Below are 22,005 nucleotides of genomic sequence, written 5' to 3'. Positions count from 1 at the left end.
CTTTGCAGCTGATGAAAAATGGTAGTTGAAGGGGCTGCATAGACCTGCTTTTAACTGTAGACTTTGCAGTGTGCCAGCAGCTGGATGCCTCATGCAGGAGGGCTGACAGCAGACTCCAGTAATGCTTCCCCTTACCCTCAGACCTTTCAGGGAGCAGCTGCCCAAAGCTACCCAGTCCTTACTCAGGACAGAGCTGCACATTGTGACTGCCCATTTGTGCCTCAGGGAAGTGTTCTTCATTTCCAACAGCAGTGAAGTCTGTGAAGACAGTGAAGCCTGAACTTCTTACAATTAATATGAAGTTAATTAAAATGGCTTGCTGGTCTTATAAACATTCTCATATCAACCAAAGAGTAGTTAATAATAGTACTGATTGTTTTATAGTGGGCTGATGTCTTTCTGCTCCTAATACTCTGGTTTTGTTACGAAGCTATTGAGCAAAATATCTTTAAACTTCAAAAAGCTGCAGTTCTGTATCTGTTTGAGACCACCTAAGTGTGGTTGTGAACAGATTTGATGCCCAGCTAAGGAAATTCAAAACCTTCATAGTGCTTAAATCTTCTGGTTTGCATTCCTCAGGACCAAGAGGGCAAACCCAAGAGAGTGGACATTCATGACAACAAGGATGGCACTTACACAGTCACCTATGTCCCTGACAAAACAGGCCGCTATACGATTGGCGTTAAGTATGGTGGAGATGATATCCCGGCCTCTCCCTACAGGATCCGGGCATCTCCAGCTGGGGATGCCAGCAAGTGTTTGGCCACAGGTGAGTGTTCAACTCCTCTCTTTGCTGTTGCTTGTTCTGGGTGTAAAGCTGCCTTCTGAGCATGGGAAGTAGATGTGATGGGTGTAGAAGACATGCTTGAGACTTGTATAGTCTGGCTGCTCTTACAGAAGGGGCGTTCCTAAAGATAAGGAAGTGTCCACCCTGTGGGTGAGCAGGGATCTCCTGCAGCCTCTAGCAAAATCTGTCAGACTGCCTGGGCTGTTATAAAAAGCCAGATGCAACTGTTTGATGCTTATTTTGGCATCAACAAATCTAGCTGAGAACTTAAGTGAAGTTGATTTAAAAATAACACGTGTGTGTGTGTGTCTGCTGCGTCTTGTTCCTTGCACAGTGAGCATTCCAAGAATCTTTTCATTGCAAGCTACAACAGAATTGATTCTGAGGATGTAAATAGTTGGTCATGTGCAAAGCTTATTCAGGCTAGGTGTTATTAATGGAGGTTTCTGATGCTTTTCTGTGTGGTCAAGATTGGCCTGGATCTGAATAAGATTTTGGGAAGGAGAGAGCCTAAAGATAAGATATTACTATGACTCAAAAAATTGTTGCCTTGGTGTAGGGCTCTCCAGATTTTTTGCTGTAGGAGCACACGGGTTTTAAGGACAGGTGTTCATCACGTGGCTTTGGGCTGGTCACTGTGGCATGCTCCCACCTCCCAGGAGGCTGTGGCAGGGAGCAGAAGTGACAGGAGCTAGTTACAAGAATACCACTGAACATTAAGTCCCTTGATTGTAGAATAAATAAAGTAGGCAAGGCCAAATTGAACAGGGTAACTTGATCTGTTGTTGTAGACCTGGGAGAATGTGTGGGCATTGTGCTGGACCTGGGCATTGTGCAGTTAGAGTGCAGCTGATGCCTGTCCATGAGCTGGCTGCTATCAAGTTGTTTTAAACAGAAATACATTCCTGACACAATGGAAGAAAAAAAGAGATATCATCAAAAAAAGAAGAGATATCATCAAAATTTGTTTAAAAGATGCCTTAATGGGTAAATCTGATACTCTTTGAAGTAACTCAAGTCACTAACTATTGAAAGTAACTGAGATGGAGATTACTGCCAGATGCCAGCTAAAATTTCCCATTTCCAAGAAGTGCTTCTGATTCAGTGCTGTAAAGCTGAAATGCAATCACTGTAGGAGTAAGTGCTGGAATATTGCCAATGTATTAAACTAGCAGGTTCTTTGCCAGTTGAAAATGAGCCACTTACCTGGTAACAAGTGAGGGTCAGAAGCAGGAGTATTCAATAGGTACTACTGCAAATAAGACATAATAGTTCTCATTTAAACACAGTGTTCTTCAAGCTAGATCTGATTGCTACAATTTTGGCATTGTTGCATGATGTTCTTTTTTTGGGATGTGTGGCAGAACAGTGGAAAATTGTATGTGGGTAATGGTGGAGAAAGTGTGCCCTTTTATAGCTGCTTACACAGAGAGGTTTATGTTAAAGCAGTGCAGCCCAGTTGCTGGCCAGTTGCCTTTGGCTCTGCATAAAGAAGTAGGATGACAAGAGTATGGGTTAAGGCATTGCTTTCTTCAAACTTAGCTTTTTTCTTCTCTTTTCCCATCCAGCCTCTCTGATTGCAGAGGAGGAAGAGAGCTGGTAGCCAGCTCTAGCATACGACTGTGCTGACCAGTTTTACAAATGTCTCTTGTTGTACATCTGCTCCCAAAACCACGTCTGTGGCTCCCAGGGACCAGTGTCTTGGTGCCATGCTCCCCAGACACCTCACAGGTGGTCTGCCTGGGAAAACTGTCCTGTAAATGCTTCCTGTAACTAAAATTGCCTTGTAGGTCCTGGAATTGCACCCACTGTGAAGACTGGTGAGGAGGTTGGTTTTGTGGTGGACGCCAAATCAGCAGGGAAGGGAAAAGTGACGTGTACCGTCCTCACGCCAGATGGGACAGAAGCTGAAGCAGATGTTGTTGAAAATGAGGATGGGACTTACGATATCTTCTACACTGCTGCCAAACCAGGAACCTATGTGATTTATGTCCGCTTTGGTGGGGTGGACATTCCCAACAGTCCTTTCACTGTCATGGTAAGCCAGTTCTGCTCCAGAAGTACCTCCCACTCAGATCCCTGCTGCCGTCTTTTATTTAGCAGTAGGTTAACTCTATGTGTAAATGTTCAGATATTTATTAGGCTAGCAGGAGCTAATGAATCCTTGTTCCTTGCAGAGCTTATTTTGAACAGGCAATATGCTTAAGTGAAGTGGGATAGAAGCCATCAGAGGATGAAGACTTGGCTTTTCGAAGAAATTGATTTTTCATTTCCTGGCCATGTAGTTCTTTTCCTAAATGATGTAAGGGTGGTTGTAGTCAGGTTCTAGAACTAATTATGTTGGCCATTGTCAGATACAGTGCTCTGCGTCCTCTGTCTCTCCCTTTTTATTAAGATGATCCCAAAATAAGGAATGGTCTGCTGACAGATCCCAGGGAAAGCAGACTGTTAGCTCACACTTAAAAATTATTTGTAAGTGCTAGTTAAACTGCTATAGCCAAATTTTCCCTCCTTCTAATTATCTTCCTTCCTATGTGCAGTACTCCACATTTAGCAAACAAGAACCCAGTCCCCTGAGAAGCAGACTAGGTGCCTCTCATGGCTCACAAAAGCCCTTCTTGTGAAGAACATCTCTCTGTGTTGGCAAAACAATTCTCAGTCTTGTAATCCCAGCCCAAGCAGCCTCTGGTGCATCTCTGTCCCTGAAGTCAAGGACTGTACTTGTACTGAGTCCAGATGGAGCTTGCGGGCAAGTCCCTGGGGTGCACAACTCTGGCTCTTCCTACCTGTCATCCTGGCAGATTGCTACGGGTGTCTGAAGATTTCCTTGAGAGAAATTACTCCCTTGGTCACTGCTCAAGGTTCACCACAGGAAATGCCTCTTGAGGTCAGGGAGCCCAATGCTGGCCAGCCAAAATTCCCACTTCCTTGCTGACTGATACATTATGTGTTTGACTTGGGTGTCTCAGCTGGGGACAGAGAACACTGAAACAGCAGCATTTCTGTTTTGCGTTGGTTTTCTCAGTGGAGTCCATCCATGCAGAAGTTTCCAGTGGGTTATTTCATTAGGGTGGTTTGCAGTGGTGTAAATGGGCAGGAGGGGCTGAGATGGCTGAGTCGGGGGGAGCTGCCTGCGTGGGTATCAGTGCCAGCCACTCGTGTTGAGTTGATGGGGGAGATGGGAATTTGCAAGTCATGCTCTTGGCACACCTGGTGAGAAGAGCAGCTGCGCCACAGGAAAACACATTTGGTGTCTTGACGACACAGTCCCAGCTATGAATCAGAAGAAAGGCTTTGCTGCTATGGCTGGACGTGGGCTGGGTCATTCACCCAAGTGCAAGAACTGGAGCAGCCTTCCCACAGCAGCCAGCTCCCCTGCCTCCCAGCTGGCACGTCATGCTGCACAGCACTCATGGACTCTCATCTTAGGTTTAAACCTTTCCCTTCCTTCACTGCATCAGTCCCATAAGAAAGCAACTCTGATATTTAATTCCAGCAGTGTTCAGGCACAGCTTTCCACTTCCCTCCAAAGCATGCAACGATGGCATGTACTGGCTTTGTCCCTTTGCTGTGCCACTGGTGCTTCCTCCAGTGCCTGCGGATAAGGGCAGTTTCCCGCATTCCCTGACTGGATCTGGGTCTTTGCTATGGCAAGAGGACTGGGAGGGCTACACAGTGGTGGGAGGAAGGTGTTGAACTGGAAGGAGCAGTGTTCTGAGCTATGGAAGGTAGGAATGCCTTCATGCCAGAATAACATCTAATAACAACTAACCTGCCTCTACCCCTGCCTAGGCTGTAGATGCAGATGATGTCGCCGCACAGTCACAGGAGCCAGTGGGCGCTTCTTCCCCCGGATTCCACCCTTGGGTACAATTTTTACATTTTTCAGCTCCCCATCTGTGTTCCATTTCAGATGACAGCCTGCTTCTTGGGATTGCTTGATCGCTCTGGTCATTGTGTTCATTCTTTCTGTTTCATCAATTGTTCTTGGGATCCAGACCTTGTTTTTTCTTTGCTGCTTGAAGGGAGTCTCCAAATAAACTCATGTAAACATGAAGAGGATCATTGCACCCACAGCTTCCACTTCTGAAATGTCTGCTGTTGGCAAAAGCACCCTGAGTGCACTGCTTTGTTTTCCCAGTAAAATCAGTGTCTTGAGTTCAGAGTCGCATTGTGAAACTTGTTTCTTTTGTCCATGTTGTGTTGCAATCATTCTGCCCCGTTTAAAAATCACTTTCTCTTCCAGGCCTTAAGCAACTAAATCCTTTCAGATGGAGCCACTTTGGGTCTTGTGTGCACTACATTGTCTTCCATCCCTTTGTGTTCCATTTTTATCTCTTCCTTTTTTCCAGCATGTCTTCCATCGCGCCGTGTTTGATTTGCTCTGCTCTGCGGTGTGGTGTTGTAAAGGAGAGCTTGGCCGGACACTGCTCTGGTGGAGCCCAGTCCTTGGCTGGCTGCAATAATCACTGCACACTCTCTTCTGCTTGTGCTTGCAGTGGAGTTGCTCAGTGCTCATTTGGCTCTACCAGCCCTTTTGAAGTGACCCGTCTTTTTGCTTGCTTTAGGTTACAGAAGAAGCTTATGTCCCTGTTGGAGACATGAACGGCATGGGATTCAGGCCTTTTGATATGGTTATCCCATTTGCTGTAAGGAAAGGAGAAATAACAGGTACCTGGAGTGCCCCTCAGGGAGATTCATGCTTTTTGTTAGTGTGTTTATCCATTTGCAGTAACAGACTGGGTGGTCTAGACCACAGTGTGTGTGGGAGGTTTGTATCCTGCCAGCAATATAGCTGTTTAATTTCACGTTGAGTGGCACCCGCTGAGGATGAGTAGGACGTGCCCCTTCAATGGTTTGAGTTAAGTGAGGGGATTCTTGGTGTGTTGCTGTGGCCTTAGTGCTAGGCTGTGAGCTATAGGGCCTATTGATGCTTTTCCCCTTCTGGGGCAGCTACATGCATCCCTGGTAAGCTCCATTATTTCTTTTCTGCAGATGCTGTAAAGCAGTTAATTCTGCATTCCTGTTACACATACCTTCTCCAAAGCAGGTGATTCCTCTTCTACAGGTCTGGCAGCTGAGAGCATTGCTCCAGTAGCACCCTGGTTGCACTAAGCTCCTACACACAAGGCCTGTGTCCCCTCTGCCCTCTAGCTCAGCAGTCCCAACCCAAGCCCTGGCCTTGAAGGAACAGTCAAACTTAGCTTTTCAAAAGTGCAGCAGAAGAGGGAGCATCTTGCTACAAGGTAGATCAGTGCTTTTTATGCAGTTTGCTCTGAAAAGCTCTGTGGCTGCAGCAAACAGCCCTGCCTGTAGAGTTTGTAAGGTCACAGGACTGTTTGCCAGATGTCTACCACTGCCTTGTATTCATGTAGCTTAAGTAGAAAACATGTCTGGTTAGTGTTCCCATTAGTCTCCTATTTGTGCCTGTGGGTAAGGAATTTAACAATTTAAAATGCTTGTTTAAAATGGCTCGACAATTCTCTGTGGGTGGGAGAGGGGAAGCAGGCAGCTTCTCCTTCTCTAACTCCCATGGTGGCCTTTTGTAGGTGAAGTACACATGCCCTCTGGAAAGATGGATACACCAGATATCGTGGATAATAAAGATGGCACAGTAACAGTGAAATATGCTCCTACTGAGGTTGGGCTGCACGAAATGCACATAAAATACATGGGAAATCACATCCCAGGTAAGTCTGACAAAGCAGGCAACGCAAATCTGGGTGCGGAGTCCTGTTGATGCATCTGCTCCCTGGTGAGATTCTTTAGCTAAGTCACACATGCTGTGGAAAGATCTGCCCAGGATATTTTACCATTCAGCAGCTCTTTCTCTGCAAACAGTCCAGAGAGAACTAAAGCAAAGGAGTAAGCGCCAGTACATATGAGCTTCCATTGTGGTTTAATAGTACCAGCCAGGCTTAAAATGGATTTTGGTTTTGGGGAAACTAGCTTTTGTGGCATTTTATTATGAAGAAGAAACATACAATTTTCTAACTACTAGTTTTTCAGGTTGAAATTTACTGCCATGGTGCTCAACAAAACTACTGGTTACAGTGTGTGTTTATCCTTAAAAACTGTGTTGGCAAAAAATCTCAAAACTGTTGGGAGAACTGATTGGTTGAAATACTATAGTTGCTCTTTCCATCTGATTGCAATAAAATAAAACACACATGCATATTATGCTGTAACCTTTCCTTCTTCCTGGCTGCTTCTTAACAAACAGAAACCACTGCATTTCATTCCATTTCTCTCTTGTCCTTGCTTCACCAGCTCCCCAGTGGAAGCACTGCCTCGCCTGGCTGCCCTGTGGTTCTCCAGCCATGCTGGCTTTGGGGGAGTGGGCAGAAAGGGGCAGATCTGTAGAGGGATGTGTAGATATGAGACAAAATACCTTCAGCACTGGCTGAGAGGGATTGCTGGTTCTGTTTGTACAGAAACACAGCATAACTTAGGCTGAAGTGGGGAGCTCAGTGATGTGATGTGTGGTGCTGCTTCAGTCTCTTCAGCACTTTATGGATATAGCGCCCCCATAGGTGCTGACCTGTCTCTCTGAGACCATTACCCTGTGCTGGGATAGAAAGATGATGTGCCACAATGTTTCATTCTGGAAGGTTGTCAGGAATTAAACCTTTTACTGCCTCAACTGCAAAATCTATCTTTGGACTGAAGAGCTATCTGTGCCTTTTTTTGAATCCACTGTTGGTTGTTAGTGACTGTACTTTTTGTTCTTGTGCACCAGCTTAGCTAATCTGAGGCTGGCAAATACATTTTTGGATGCCCTTCAAATTTGGTAGGTCAGGTTCATTGAGTCAGACAATGTGCTGTGCTAGTTCCTAATTCTGGGCTACCAAAATTCAGAATCAGTGCCTGAACTGGAAGCCTGCTTCTGAGTCATGTTCTGATTTAATGTGCTAAAAATAAACTTGCAGTGAACAAAATGTTTTACAACATCATTTAAGCTTATCTCTGGTAACTAGAGTAACACTTACTCTTCCATGACTGAATGTAGCACAAATTGTGGAAGAGTGTCTTTTGAGGATGGAAACAGAGGCTTATTTGGTTTTTAAGTGCATTACAGTCACAGTAAGGTTTTTCAGATACCACGTAATAAGAAGGGCATTCAGGAACATGGATACCAGTTCTTGTAGTCCAGACCACTCATCCTTACAAGTGCTTCTTTTTGGGTTTTTTCCCCTTTAGAGAGCCCTCTGCAGTTCTATGTCAATTACCCCAACAGTGGCAGTGTGTCTGCTTATGGGCCTGGCCTCATTTATGGGATTGCGAATAAACCAGCAACTTTCACCATTGTCACAGAAGATGCAGGAGAGGGTAAGTCAGTCCTTTAAACCCATCCTACCCTAAACAAGGAACTTCTTGGTAGTGTAATGCACTTTGGCTTTGATTTACATTCATCTGTCCAGCTGTGAATCTCTGTGATGTGACACAAACGACTTACGCAATGTCGGTGAAAACTGGTTTATTACTCCTTCCTGAGAGCAGTAGATGTACCCTGTGGTACTGGGTGCAAATAATTTGTTCAATTAAAAATAAACTGAAAGCAGCTTAAATCTAGGGGATGATGTCTGGGTGTGGAATCACTGTTCAGTAAATCTAAAGACTGAACAGAGCTGTGGCCTTAGTGGGTTCGTCTGAGCTGGTTTTGCTGCTGTCCTTTGAAAACACACATTTAAGTTCCATTTTCAGTACCAGGTACTGGATATTTGTCTTTGGACCTGGTGCTCACAAAGATTTACAGAAGTGCCACTCTGCTTTTTTCCTAGGTGGGCTGGACTTGGCTATTGAAGGACCTTCAAAAGCAGAGATCAGTTGCATTGATAACAAAGATGGGACATGCACAGTCACGTACCTGCCTACTCTACCTGGGAACTACAGCATCCTGGTAAAATACAATGACAAACACATTCCAGGCAGTCCATTCACAGCCAAGATCACAGGTATGAAGTTTAAACTTCTGGAAGCACTTCATATTAAAAATTAACCTCTGATACCATGGGGAACCTGGTTTGTGGCAGGAATTTGAAGTCCTCTGACTTGTTCTGCAGTTAACCTTGTAATGTGTTGTGACTCATTTCTCTTTATGTATTCAGATGATAACAGAAGACGGTCTCAGGTTAAGCTTGGTTCTGCTGCTGACTTCATGTTGGATATCAATGAGACTGATCTCAGTCTCCTGACAGCCAGCATTAAAGCCCCGTCTGGTCGTGATGAGCCTTGTCTTCTGAAGAGGCTGCCCAATAACCACATTGGTAAGATCTGACAGATTACTGTGATAGTCTTTACTCCAGTTTGCTTTGCTTTGTAAAATGACTGACTTCTGTGCTCCTTCCCAGAAAAGTGTTGTTGAATCAAATGGTTGATAGTATTTGCTACAGTTGTCCAAAGACAGAAAAGTATGAAAAGTGGCCTCTTGTCTTAGCTTGCATGTGACGTGCCAGGTTGCAGTTGAAGTGGGTTTTGTCAGCATATATGAATGGTCTTGTGGTCCACTTGAGAGCAATATGAGTAAAGAGACTGCTCTTCCAGTATTTCATTTCTTGGTGTGATTAAGGCATTTAAATCAAGTATAACACAAATAAAAACTGAATTAATTTCTCACATTTCTCTGCTTTGTAGGCATCTCATTCATTCCACGGGAAGTAGGAGAACATCTGGTTAGCATCAAGAAAAATGGGAGCCATGTACCAAACAGCCCTGTGACAATCATGGTGGTCCAGTCTGAGATCGGGGATGCCAGACGGGCAAGAGTTTTTGGACGTGGCTTGGTAGAAGGACGAACCTTTGAAATGTGTGACTTCATCGTAGACACAAGAGATGCTGGTTAGTTCCCTCAGAAGGGGTCCATGAAGGACCCTTGCTGTGAGATACATATATTGACTGCACACAAGAGCACTGCCTCCCTCAGCATGCACCCACCAGGTCACGAGCTGCAAAGCAGCAGCTGCCATTAAGCACAGTCATTGCTGTCAGTTAGTAACCACAGACAGTGCTATTTCAGAATATGCTTTGTAAGGTGCTGGCACATGTCTTTGTTACAGCCAAGAAGGACTGTCACTGAGGTGGTGTTGGCTCTAGTATCATTTGATATTGCAAGAAGGAAATGAGGAAGATAGTTATTTCCCTGTCAGTTTAATGTGGAGCCTTGGATAACTTTTTGGCTTGGTAGATAACTTTTCAACATTATTGAAAAAAAAGGAATATAGTCAGAGAATTTTAGGAGCTGAATGCATGCTATGCCTCTGACTGATTAGGAGTACAGAAATGCCATTAAGGCACCGTGCAACTCCCATGTGCACATTGTGATACAAACCTACCAACTAGCACCTGCTATGGCTTTGGACTATTTTGTGTCAGATTTAGAATAGAACTTTGGAAATCTGAAGCTAACTTATTTATATTGTAGGTTATGGTGGGATCTCACTGGCAGTTGAAGGACCCAGCAAGGTAGAGATCCAAACTGAAGATCTAGAAGATGGAACTTGCAAAGTGTCCTATTTTCCAACTGTACCTGGTGTGTACATTGTGTCCACTAAATTTGCAGACGAACATATTCCAGGTAAGCAGAAGTGTTGGGCAAATTTTTGAATAGTACAACAGAAGTCTTACCTGGCTGACCAGTGCTCTGGAACTGTGGGTGGGCTGTGTGACTTGGCTTGGACATAAGTCCCAAAAATTCGAGGAGGTTCTCCCCAGGTAGCGAGCATCCAAAACTGTTCTGGTTACGTGCATGTATTTGACTTGGGCCTGACTGTTAATTGGGTATGAAAGTTCCCCTGTGATTCCCTACAAGTCAGAGGAAGCTTTTGTTTCTGCCCTCAATGGTGTGTGTAATGAGCAGAGGAGAAATGACTTGCTGTGATACTTACAGGCAGCCCATTCAGCGTGAAGATCAGTGGTGAAGGAAGAGTTAAGGAGAGCATCACACGAACAAGACGGGCTCCTTCTGTTGCAACAGTAGGAAGCATATGTGATCTGAACCTAAAAATCCCAGGTAAGCAGCAATATCCTTATCCCCAAAACCACAACTTGCACGTGTATAGCATGGGGTACTTGAGAAAGGGGAAAAAACAAACTTCAGTTTTTAAGGACATCCTCATAGTAACATATCTTAGGGAAGAAACACTGGTAATGTGTCTTTTCAAACAGTTAAAAGTAAGCATAACCATGATCAACACATGAAAAAATAAATACTGGTGAGGCCTTAATTTAATTTATTCTGTGTACAGCGGGCTGGAGAATGGGCTGTACATCTCACTTTAGCTCCAGGGTTTTGAGATCATGTCGGCTGTTAAATGTTTGTACTGCTGTCTGGAAACCATGAATCACGTAGGCCAGGCTTAGCTGGCTGCACTTATCCAGCCATTTCATCTGCATCTGTAGCACCTGGGAAGCTGCAGCTGGCCAGGTTTTCTGCTCAGAAGCACACAGATAGCTGTGTGCTTTTTCTGTTATTTGTACTGGGTAATCACTTGAGCTCAGGTCCTGCTTCCAAAACCCTTTGTCACTTTCTAATCTGCATTTTTTTATTCTCTTGCTAGAAATTGATTGTGCTGATATGACGGCTCAGGTAACCAGTCCCTCTGGTAGAAACTTTGATGCCGAAATTGTAGAGTGTGACAAAAACACCTACTGTGTCCGCTTTGTGCCACAAGAAATGGGGGTCCACACTGTGGATGTCAAATACAAAGGGCAGCCGGTGCCAGGCAGCCCCTTCCAGTTCACCGTGGGGCCGCTGGGCGAGGGAGGAGCCCATAAAGTGAGAGCTGGAGGCCCAGGGCTGGAGCGTGGAGAGACAGGTGTTCCAGGTGAGTCCTCTGCTCCCACTGGGCTCCAGAATGTGCTCTGTGCAGGTCAGCAGTGCAGCGTTTTGGCTAACAGGAGCCTCTGAAACTGCTAAGCAGTATTTCCTAGGATGGAGGGATGAGCTGCCATTCTTCAAATATGCTCAAATGGGGAACTTTACAGTCTGTTGGGAGGAAGCTGCAACCCAGCAGCAGCAGCAAACTTACCCTTGTGTGTGCTCTCGTGTGCTTCAACAGCTGAGTTCAGCATATGGACACGGGAAGCTGGAGCTGGAGGGCTGTCTATTGCTGTAGAAGGCCCAAGTAAAGCAGAAATCACCTTTGATGACCATAAAGATGGATCTTGTGGTGCATCATATATAGTTCAAGAGCCAGGTATGTACTGAGACCAAATCACATGGAAACAACACTGATTGTGACTTTCAAAGAAACTAAGAACACTCACTGCTTCTCTTCTCTCTGCAGGCAACTATGAGGTGTCCATAAAATTCAATGATGAGCACATTCCTGAAAGCCCCTACCTGGTTCCTGTCATCGCCCCCTCCGATGATGCTCGCAGGCTCACTGTCACTAGTCTTCAGGTGAGACATAAGGAAACATCTCTACAACTTACCACAGAGACTGATTTCGTCCTTGTTCTCCAAAACCAAAATGGTTGTCCTTTGTTCTGAGTAATAGCCTTGTCTTGGTTGGTGCTTGTTGTCAAGCTCAGCTTGTAGCCAGAGAGATTTTTGGCAGCTGGCCCCTAGGTAACTCTGGCTAGCCAGAGTTTAAAGGCAGAAGGCTCAATTGAGTGTGTTACAAGTGATAACACTTGGGAATTAGGAATAAGAAGCTCCAGAAATAGCATTGGAGGAACTAAGACATGTTTCCCATGCCATTAGCTAGGGGGAAGGACAAGGAGAACTGAAATTTAAAGGTGAACCACTAGTGATCATGCTGGTACCAGGTTCCTCATTTGGCACGTGCATGAAGAGCTGCATTTCCATGGTAGCACAGGGCTGCATAGGTGGGACATCACTGTGGCCTGGCCTGGCAGACAGAGGTGGCCCCACCATCAGGTCAGAGTACAGGATTTGCTCTGGCTGATGCTACAAAACCACAGAGTCACAGCTGAGATGATTCATGAAAGGTAGTGAATCTCAGAGTGAATCACAACTTTGTAGCTGGTCTGGGTTCATCTGGTAACCTAACCATGTAATTTGTGTATGTGTGTGGTTACAGGCATTAAAATACAAGTAACATTAAAGACCTGACTGAAATATCCAAAGCCAGAAGCTTGGATGTGAGACTGAGAATCTGTGTCTAAATATACTGTACCTCAGTCCTCCTTGAGTGGTGATTAGTACTTCAGTTAAGGCTTTTTTGGGTCGTGTCCCAGCTGTGATCCCCAGGAGTTTGCCTGGGCTGCAGGAATTCTCCACCTCGGCTGTGTAAATGAGCCATGACAGCCTGATCCGGTAGTATCTTTTCTAACTAGGAGTTACAAGGGCGTTAATTAGTCACTGTGGTATTGATGTTTGCCTTGTGTTTCATTTAAAGACTCTTTGACAGGAATACTCACTTCAATTAAGTCCTGGAGAGGCAGATAAAGCTGAGTATTCTGTAACTGAGTCCATTGTGCAGCATCAGCCTCCACTAAACCCACATCAGAGACTTGTTTATACATTGTACCTCAGTTCTACTCAGTTGCATTTATTTCCCTCTTCAGGACTTAGTTGAAAACAAAATGAGGTAAAGTATGTTAAGTGTGAGATATTACTGCTGCATAGCTGCATGGGCTGTGCTGGTCGAGGACCACTGTGGCTCAGATGTGGAGCTGTGGAGCTGTCTTGCCTTCCACCAATGGCCTGACAGCACCACAACATCTGGTTTCATGTTTTAAATTACTTTCTTATGTTTGAGACATCTTGTGGTGGCGTTCTAAATGCAGCCTCTTGTGGCAAATATAAACATGCATATTACTCTTTCAGACTTTTGGATTATCAGAGGCTTTTCCCTGAATGAATCTGGAATGAATGAATGGGCTGAAAATGGAGCTATAGCTTAAACATCCTTTAAATCAAGCGCCTGGGTACCAAGGACTGACCTCAGTGATAATGGGTGACTAGTATTATAAACCTGCCTCTCTTTGATGTGGTACAATTGTCTGGCTTCCAAAAACAGTCTGTTACCATGGGAAAAGTCAGCCTAGCCAACGTGGGTGACTCCTGAATCAGCCACTCCCTAAGAGGGAGAGAGCATCTGATTTGAGAGTTAATGCAAGTCACAACTTTATGCCTTTTGTTAAAATCAAAAAACCCTAATGCTGAAGTGGTTATTTCCCTGCCACAAATCTTATGCTGTCTGAAATGAAAGTTTGAATTTGATAATCTGACTGTTGCATTCTCAGGAGTCTGGATTAAAAGTTAATCAGCCAGCATCCTTTGCTATAAGGCTGAACGGGGCAAAGGGCAAGATCGATGCTAAAGTCCACAGCCCCTCCGGAGCTGTCGAAGAGTGCCATGTGTCTGAGCTGGAGCCAGGTGAGCACAGCTTGATGATGATCAAAACAATTGCATGACCTCCAAAGCACACTTGCTGCCACATTGGGAATTCAGTTCCTTTGGCTTACGAATAGTGTGTCCCAAGGCTGAGCATGTTGCTTGGAAAATTACTTTTTGGTGTCAAGAGCTGTTCAGTCAGGGCTATGTCCGTGTTTTTCCATGAACTGACTGAGCCCCAGCTTGTGTAAGATAGAGGTATTTAAGTCTTGGCTTGCCAGTGAAGGTACAGTGACATTAGTAATAAATTAAATATTATGTGGTTGTTGAATTTAACCAGGGAAGAAGTTTATTTCTCAAAGCCATGCTTCGATCTTTGACTAATAGTTTATGTTTAACTCACACTCACTCCTTCACATGAAATGTCAAGGAGGCTGTCTATAAGCAAACACTACAGAAAGCTCAACACCTGTTTCAGCAATGAGCTTTTCTTTTTCACTTGAAGTCTGTATGAGTTATGGTCTGTACTCTGAACAAACAGCAGCTGTCCAGCTGGGGGAGATCAGTCCCGCCTCTGAGTTAACACACAATCAAAAATGTGAAATATCAGCAAATTGCTAAATTACTTCATTGGATAAAGGTGTGGTGTCAGAGCAGCACACTCAGCTTGCTGGTAAGACTTGGCTTGCTCTGACCAGCTGCTTTTCTTCTACACACGGCTCCCTCAGCTGCCAGCAGAATGGGCTGTGATTCAGTTTTCATGTTGAGTGCATGAGTGAGGTAAATAATCCTCAGACTAGATGACAGTTGAGATCAGGTCCTGGTGAATAAGGTGAAAACACAAGCTGTAAAACCTTCTGTGAGAAATACAGCATTTTCCTGCTTAAATACAAGTTTAGCAGCTCATGTAGCTGAGTTCGCTTAAACTGGGACCAAAGTCTTCCAGAAGCTCGGATTGCTGATCAGCCCTGCGTTGGGTCTAACTGGTGGTTTCTGGTTGGGTTGTTGGTCAGAAGAGCCCCTTCTCTGTTGCAGATAAATACGCTGTTCGGTTCATCCCCCACGAGAACGGCGTCCACTCCATCGATGTGAAGTTCAACGGGAGCCACGTGGTGGGCAGCCCTTTCAAAGTGCGCGTGGGCGAGCCCGGCCAGGCGGGAAACCCTGCCCTTGTCACAGCCTACGGAGCCGGCCTGGAGAGCGGCACCACGGGTAACCCTTCTCTGCAGACCTGCTTGCGCTGGGGCTTTGAGACGTACAGAACCTGTTTCTAGGCATACTTTCACATGACTTCACCTGCTAAGGCAGCTGAACTAACCCACATTCTCTGCTGACCTGAGTGCAGGCTAATTTTGCTTTCTGGCATGCTCCTCATGTCTTATAACCATCACTCACAAGCCTGCAGCTATACTGAGCCTTAACAAACTTAAAACTTAGTAAATCAGCAACTGCAACACGCATTCACTGAAGTGCTGGTTAGCAGCTGGGCTACAGCTCTGCTGGTTAGCTGAGCTCCACGTCGGTGGTCCCTCGAGCTCCAGAGATGCTCTGGCTCCCTTCCACATGTGAACATGATGTCTGAGTTGGCTGTCTAGAGATGAAGGAATCTAGTTTAACTTGTGTTAATTAAATGGGTATGAGGGTGTTACCTTCCATGCTAGCTTCCCTTTGGTGCTTGCACCTCTAAGAAATCTCAAGTGAAATGCAGTAGGATATGTAAACCCTAGGGAGAAGGTGGGTTGTTCTGTTGGTAGTGTGCTATTCGTGCTCCAGATGCAGCTTGAACAGTCTCTTGGAAATCTGGCACCTTGTTGTCTGCTGTGGCTGCCTCATCTGATAGTTCTCAGCTCAAGAATGTAGGGTTTAGGGTTTGTTTTTTCATTTCTATGATTTGTGGCCTTAGGAAGTACGAAAACATTCCAGGATATGCACTTTGATTTATTTGTGTTCTTGCTCAGGCCACACACACAGGTAAATAGAGTAAAATGATTATTTTTCTCTCCTTTTGTAGTGTAAGGGAATAGCTAGTTTGTTTTGTCCTATCCACTGCTGTCTGCTGTGGATTTCATCTCATACCTTTTTTCTCCCTGTGAAAAAAAAACACTGCAGTTATTCAGTCAAAGCTTCTGCTGTTCTGGAGGAACTAAGCAGTTGGTTTTGGAAACATGCAGATACACTCTATAAAATAAAGATGTAGCTTGAGCTCCTTTAATAGGTGGAAACAAAAGCACTCATTAATACCAGTCGGTGATGCATCAGGGACAGGGGAATATTTCTTCATCTATAAAGGTGCTTGGGGTTGTTTTTAATCTAAATAGACTGTTTAATTTCAGCAAAGCTGCTCTGTGCCCCGTTGTTGAATCCTGGCCACTGCCAAAAGCACAGTGCCCTGGGAGCTGCTGAGCAGCATTTCAGAACAATGACCCAGTGTAGGGGTTTGTGGCTGAGCACCTGAGCCGTGCCCCTGGGAGGGCTGAGCGTCTGCAGCCTCCAACAATGCGAGCCTTCATCTGGGGCTCAGCAGAGAGCAGCGCCTCTGGAGCAAGAGCTCTCAGGGAGAAGCTGTGAGGCTTGCTGGCTTTGAGAATTAACTTCTCTCCAGTTGAGCAGGGCATTGCAGGCTGATGCCTGGCCTCCCGGGCTGGTGGTGCCAGGGGGATGGGCTGCTGGAGCACTGGAAAATGGCATAATCCTCTGTGGGAGCTGGGCTCTTCCAGCATTGCGACACAGCAACCTCTTTTGTGGGGAGGCTAGAAACTTCTTCTGAGTTTATTCCCACATTTTCATGCTTCCATCGCAGCAGCAGTAAACTTTCCCATGGCCATCCTGGTTTTGAGTGTGCCTGAGCACTTTATTCCTCCTCAACAGTGTCTCATGCAACAGCCCAAAGATCATAAATATTTGAGGCCAGAGTCTGACAGTAAATTATTTGGGGGCTGAAAGCCTTACTTAATTTTTTCTTGTGTTGCTGGCATTGTGTCATTGGCTTAGTATTAGCAGCAATAATTCAGCTGTGTTAACCAGATGCTGTAATTAAACAAGCTTTTGTTTCCACAAACTGCTTGGAGTGCTGTTGCCGAGCAGTTCAAACACACATCTCCTCCAGGCCATCTCCTGCCCCTTGTCCTTCCTGCTTTCTTGTGGGCTCTTCACTGCTGATTTGCAGTCCAGGCAGCAAGACAGCTCTGAACTCACTCAAACTTAGCCATGCTGGAGCTGTGTGGGTGTGGACTCTGATGCCCAGCAGAAAAGCTCTTGTTTTCTCTCTAAGCCAGTTTTTTGATACCAAATTACTTCTATTTGAGTCCTGAATGGCTGTCATGACCCCTTTTCCCACACGGTCACATAACCTAATTGGAGGAGGGAGCAGGACGAAGCTGGGGAGGCTGCCAGGGGTGCAGAGCTCCATTTGGGGCTGGCCTGAGCGAGGCTGCTGGGGGGGATGTGGTGTCCCTCCCTGCCTGAAGCCCTGGGAGACTGATCTTGCGCCGAATGACCCCGTATTTAATGCCTGAGGCTGCGTGTGTAACATCGGGTGTGAGGAAGAGTGTGTCTCACTGTGCTACGTCTTTCTAGGACTGCAGTCGGAGTTTTTCATTAACACGACCAAGGCTGGTCCAGGTACCCTCTCTGTTACAATTGAAGGGCCATCAAAGGTGAAAATGGACTGCCAGGAAACTCCAGAAGGTTACAAAGTCATGTACACACCCATGGCTCCAGGAAACTATTTAATTGGAGTTAAATATGGTGGACCTAACCACATAGTGGGCAGCCCTTTCAAGGCAAAGGTTACAGGTAAAAAGCTAACTAGTATTTACTCTGTGCCTGAAGTAGGTCGTGTCATTCAGCAAAAAAATCCTCCTGAGACAATGTGGTATTCTGGTCTAGATGCCCAAAACCATAAGAAGCAAAACATTTCTCCCCATCACCTCCAAAGCCTAGATGAGGGGTCTCAGGAGCAGCTACAAAAGCCGCAGTCACAGAGCTTGGCAGCTTGACTCAGTGATGGGTCATAAAGCAGTTTTATGGGGTAATATTAAGTCCTGATCTAGTGCTAGGGTCTTGCGTGGGTCACAGGGAAATATGACTTATTTACCCATTTCCCCCCACCCTCAAAGCCTGAAACCTGCTCACCTGTAGCATGTGTTGCCTCTCTTGGTCTAATTTTGGTGCAGGTATCACCTAGCCAAAGGTCAGTAATGCCTGGGAGGCTCCTAGGTGGAGTCAGGAAGGCTGGTTTAGGAAGCTTGTTCTCTCTCCAGCACTGTGTTTGAGCACAGGCTGAAGCTCATCTCTACTCCTCCCCCTGAGCTTGTGAAACCCTCTTGTGGTGCCCATAGCGTGGTGATGTTTTTGGGAGAGGGTGGCAAGGACTGCGCTCCCCCAGGCTGGGACATGCTCTGCTTTCAAAATGGGTTATTGCAAAATTGCACCTGCTTTTCTGCCAACTCAAGTCATTTTTGGCATTTGGTGATTGGAGCACAATTAACTCTTCTTAAGCAATCTGCTTTGCTCAATGAATCCTGAAGTTCCTGTGGTCCTTTAGCCACTTGAGGGCTCTGGGATGGGATTGTTGCCAGTGGTGCTGGAAGATGTCAGCTTAAAAACCCAAGTAGGAAATTGCTCCTCTGCAAAAATGCATTTTGGATGCAGAATGCATGCTAGTCATTAGGAGGGTTTTGAAACCTCCTTCTGAATGCCTTTCAGATGGGGCAAATCTGAATGTTAGAAACCTTTTCTGTTTCCAGGGCAGCGACTGGTTAGTCCAGGCAGTGCCAACGAAACCTCTTCCATCCTGGTAGAGTCAGTGACAAGGTCATCAACTGAAACTTGCTATAGCGCCATTCCCAAATCCACCTCGGATGCCAGCAAAGTGGTTTCCCGTGGAGCAGGACTCTCAAAGGCTTTTGTGGGTCAGAAAAGCTCCTTCTCTGTGGACTGCAGCAAAGCAGGTATGGATACAGGAACCAGATGGGTGTTCAGGATTGGTGGTTTATCTGAGCATTTTTTTTTTCCATAAACCAACTTGCAGGGTTAAAATTCAGAGCTTGGGGTTATGATCTGGTACTAAGGAAAAGTGCTAAATACTATACTGTGCTCACCACGTCAGTCCTAATACAGAGGCTGTAAATTCCTCTCCAAATGGGTTAGTCTGAGCCAGATGCACCTGAAAGAACCACAGGATTATGGCATGAGAACAAACAGGTTGCTGAACTTAAGCAGCCCTTGTGGTGCATTGTAGCATGTAATGCACAGTGTTCCTGTTACCTTTCGATGCTCATCATCATCACCGTCTGGGAGCTCTGTGGTGGGTGGATTACAGGCCAGCTGTGTCCGCTGGCCCCTGCTACTAACTTCTGATGAAGTACTTGTAAAGCAATACCAGCTTGTTTTCACAAGCAGCATTGATGTCTCCTGTGCTCTGCTTAGTGGTAACCTGTCAGGTCTGGCAAATAGCACAGATAAACTCTCACCTCTATGAGGTTGAAAGCTTCTCAATATAAAATTCCTTCTTACACCAAATTAATCTTAGGTATGGCTCAGCTACCACTCTGTGAATTAAAATAACAAAATCCATGTGTTACAGAGCCAATATATTATGATACAACCACTCTGCCTTGTTTAAGCTCAGGGATATTAACACTTGTGTCTTTTGCTATAGGTTCCAACATGCTGTTAGTTGGCGTCCACGGACCTACAATACCATGCGAAGAAGTGTCCATCAAGCATTTGGGCAGCCATCAGTACAACGTCACTTATGTTGTCAAGGAAAGGGGGGACTATGTGCTGGCAGTGAAGTGGGGTGACGAGCACATTCCTGGGAGTCCCTTCCATGTCACCGTGCCATAGGCGCGCTGTCGGGCGATCCCTGCGTTCGCAGTTCACGTAGAGTTGTACCGGGTGCAGCCGTGGTGCAAAATGCAGTTCCTAGTTACACACGGCTCACGTTTCAATAGTCAGACATAAATTCTAACTGTTTTTACAAGCATTTCACTTCTATCCTACTTACCAACCTAATGTCAATTTATTTAATATCTCCTCAAATTGTACCTTTGTAGTACAGTCCGGGTCACTCTTAATGTTTGGAGAATCACGTGGATGAGTAGACACTAATTTCCCTTGCGGATGTTAAAGACTTTAGATGTTAATTGAAAACTGGAATTTGTCTTTGTAATTGGGTATCTTAACTACTGATTTTATTTGACTGGAGACTTTACGTTTTAGTTATGGAATATGACTTGGGCTGTCCCCAGTTCAAATTCTTTTCTGTAAAGAAATGAGGTAAAACTGGTACTATAGTAGGTGCCTTTGTATACTTGATCAACTTTAATGCTTAACATTATAAAAAGCTATTAAAAGTAGCTTTACCACTCAAATTTAAAATGTTTTTGAAAATGCTTTGCCAATGGTTTACATTTAGGAAAAGTTTATCTTTTATAGCAAACCAAAAGCAGATTGAAAATTACTTCCTGTAAGCTTTCAGCCTCTCTATGTTAACGCTTTGTAACTCTAGAGACAGATAGCTTTTTGGCCATAATGCTAGTAATGCGGTTTTTTATGAGCTTGGGATGCTGGTGATGTTTCTTCAACTTTACAGGTAACCCTCTCCCACTGTTTTTGATTTAAGAACAAGCCCTGGGTTGGCTGGGTTAAGTAAAGCCCCTGAACTTGCCAAGCCAGGCATGGCTGTCGCCTGTGTGACCCAGAGTCACTGCAGTCCAGAGCACCAGGGTGTGTTGAGAAGATGACCATTGGTTTCCCTGGAGGCTGCAGGCCAGGCCAGTGTCTGAGATGAGGCAAAGAAGCCATCCTGGGAATGGGACCCACATCTGCAGTGGGACACAGGGTCGGTCTGTGAAGTTACCAGTAATAGCAATACCAATAACAGCAGTATCAATGAACAAACCCCTCTTTGGTGCAAGGTGTTTTATTGTATCTCAGTCCAAGGACATGCCTGAAGCAAACTCAGCTCTCCTGAAAACTCCTTTGTGCTGCAACAGGCATTGCTGCTGAGGGTTAGGGAGTGGAAACTTCCTTGTAACTTGTCTGTTTGTCCCGGATTACTCCATACTACTTCCCAGGTGCATATCTGAATTGCTGCCAGCTGCTGGGGCTTTAGTAAACTCTCCTGATGAGCTCAAACTCTGCAGTTTGGAGAAGGTAGGATTTGTTGAAAACCTGTTGACATGTCACTGTCCCTTGGGAGAAGTTCATGCTTACGGTTCTGTAATTACGTGTGGATGTACTGCTCTCCAGCACAGTTACTGGCAAAAAAAGGAAGGTTGGGGTTTTTTTTTTTTTACTGTGCTTTTTTAGTGCCTTAATGTGAAATGCTCACTACATTGTAAACTAGAAAGTAAAAACAAAATAAACTGGAATAAAATGCAGGATTGTAAAATTGTATCTTATAACTTATTAAATAGAAATGTTTGCTTCATTAAAATGTGCATGTTTAAAACAACATCGGATTCTTTTCATATCTAGTCAGTAAAGTTCAGACTGAAACTGACACTACACCACACAGCAGCTTCAGGCAGACCAAATAGCATATGGGCTGTGCAGGTAGCCATGAAAATTTGGGCAGAACCTCAACACCATTGATTTTTTTCTCCTGAAACCTTTTTTTTTTTTTTCCTTAAAACAAAATGGCAGAAGTTTAAGCCATACATGAATGTGCAGGGTGCAGTGGGCACAGTGTGATGGAGCACTGCACAGCTGTGCTGGTTTGCCCCTGTGCAGACCCCAGGCACGGGGCAGGGCTGTGTCCCTGGAGCTGCCACCTGGGCCGTGATCCCAGAGCGCTCCCGCAGCCGCTGCTCCCCGGGATCCGGGGGCTGTTTGCAGGAGGTGTCTCCCTGCACCTGGGGCCAGCACCTCCAGGCACAGCCATGGAAACCAGCAGATGTTTTCCCAA

At 45.3% G+C, this 22,005-nt stretch overlaps 1 protein-coding gene across 4 annotated transcripts in view; it reads left to right on the top strand.

Moving 5' to 3' along the window:
- Positions 1 to 21,552, top strand: part of FLNB (filamin B) — an 88,508-nt gene extending 66,956 nt beyond the window's left edge. For 2 of the 4 annotated variants that reach the window (XM_041425481.1, XM_041425482.1), the window contains 19 exons: positions 580 to 769; positions 2,578 to 2,825; positions 4,580 to 4,654; positions 5,356 to 5,458; positions 6,337 to 6,477; positions 7,988 to 8,116; positions 8,569 to 8,742; positions 8,896 to 9,054; positions 9,422 to 9,625; positions 10,209 to 10,361; positions 10,674 to 10,796; positions 11,344 to 11,610; positions 11,845 to 11,982; positions 12,073 to 12,188; positions 14,000 to 14,132; positions 15,126 to 15,302; positions 17,667 to 17,885; positions 18,839 to 19,042; positions 19,753 to 21,552. In XM_041425481.1, the coding sequence (XP_041281415.1) occupies positions 580 to 769; positions 2,578 to 2,825; positions 4,580 to 4,654; positions 5,356 to 5,458; positions 6,337 to 6,477; positions 7,988 to 8,116; positions 8,569 to 8,742; positions 8,896 to 9,054; positions 9,422 to 9,625; positions 10,209 to 10,361; positions 10,674 to 10,796; positions 11,344 to 11,610; positions 11,845 to 11,982; positions 12,073 to 12,188; positions 14,000 to 14,132; positions 15,126 to 15,302; positions 17,667 to 17,885; positions 18,839 to 19,042; positions 19,753 to 19,940 (3,141 nt within the window). In that variant the 3' untranslated portion in view covers positions 19,941 to 21,552. The remainder of the gene's footprint in view (positions 1 to 579; positions 770 to 2,577; positions 2,826 to 4,579; positions 4,655 to 5,355; positions 5,459 to 6,336; positions 6,478 to 7,987; positions 8,117 to 8,568; positions 8,743 to 8,895; positions 9,055 to 9,421; positions 9,626 to 10,208; positions 10,362 to 10,673; positions 10,797 to 11,343; positions 11,611 to 11,844; positions 11,983 to 12,072; positions 12,189 to 13,999; positions 14,133 to 15,125; positions 15,303 to 17,666; positions 17,886 to 18,838; positions 19,043 to 19,752) is intronic. The other 2 variants (XM_041425483.1, XM_041425484.1) reach the window with 2 other exon arrangements.
- Positions 21,553 to 22,005: the final 453 nt, after the last annotated feature.

Source organism: Onychostruthus taczanowskii, unplaced genomic scaffold (assembly GCF_017590055.1).
Source record: "Onychostruthus taczanowskii isolate IOZ18803 unplaced genomic scaffold, ASM1759005v1 scaffold9, whole genome shotgun sequence".
Taxonomy (NCBI): domain Eukaryota; kingdom Metazoa; phylum Chordata; class Aves; order Passeriformes; family Passeridae; genus Onychostruthus; species Onychostruthus taczanowskii.
Note: the sequence above shows the minus strand (reverse complement) of the source record. Positions and strands in the feature narration are given on the sequence as shown.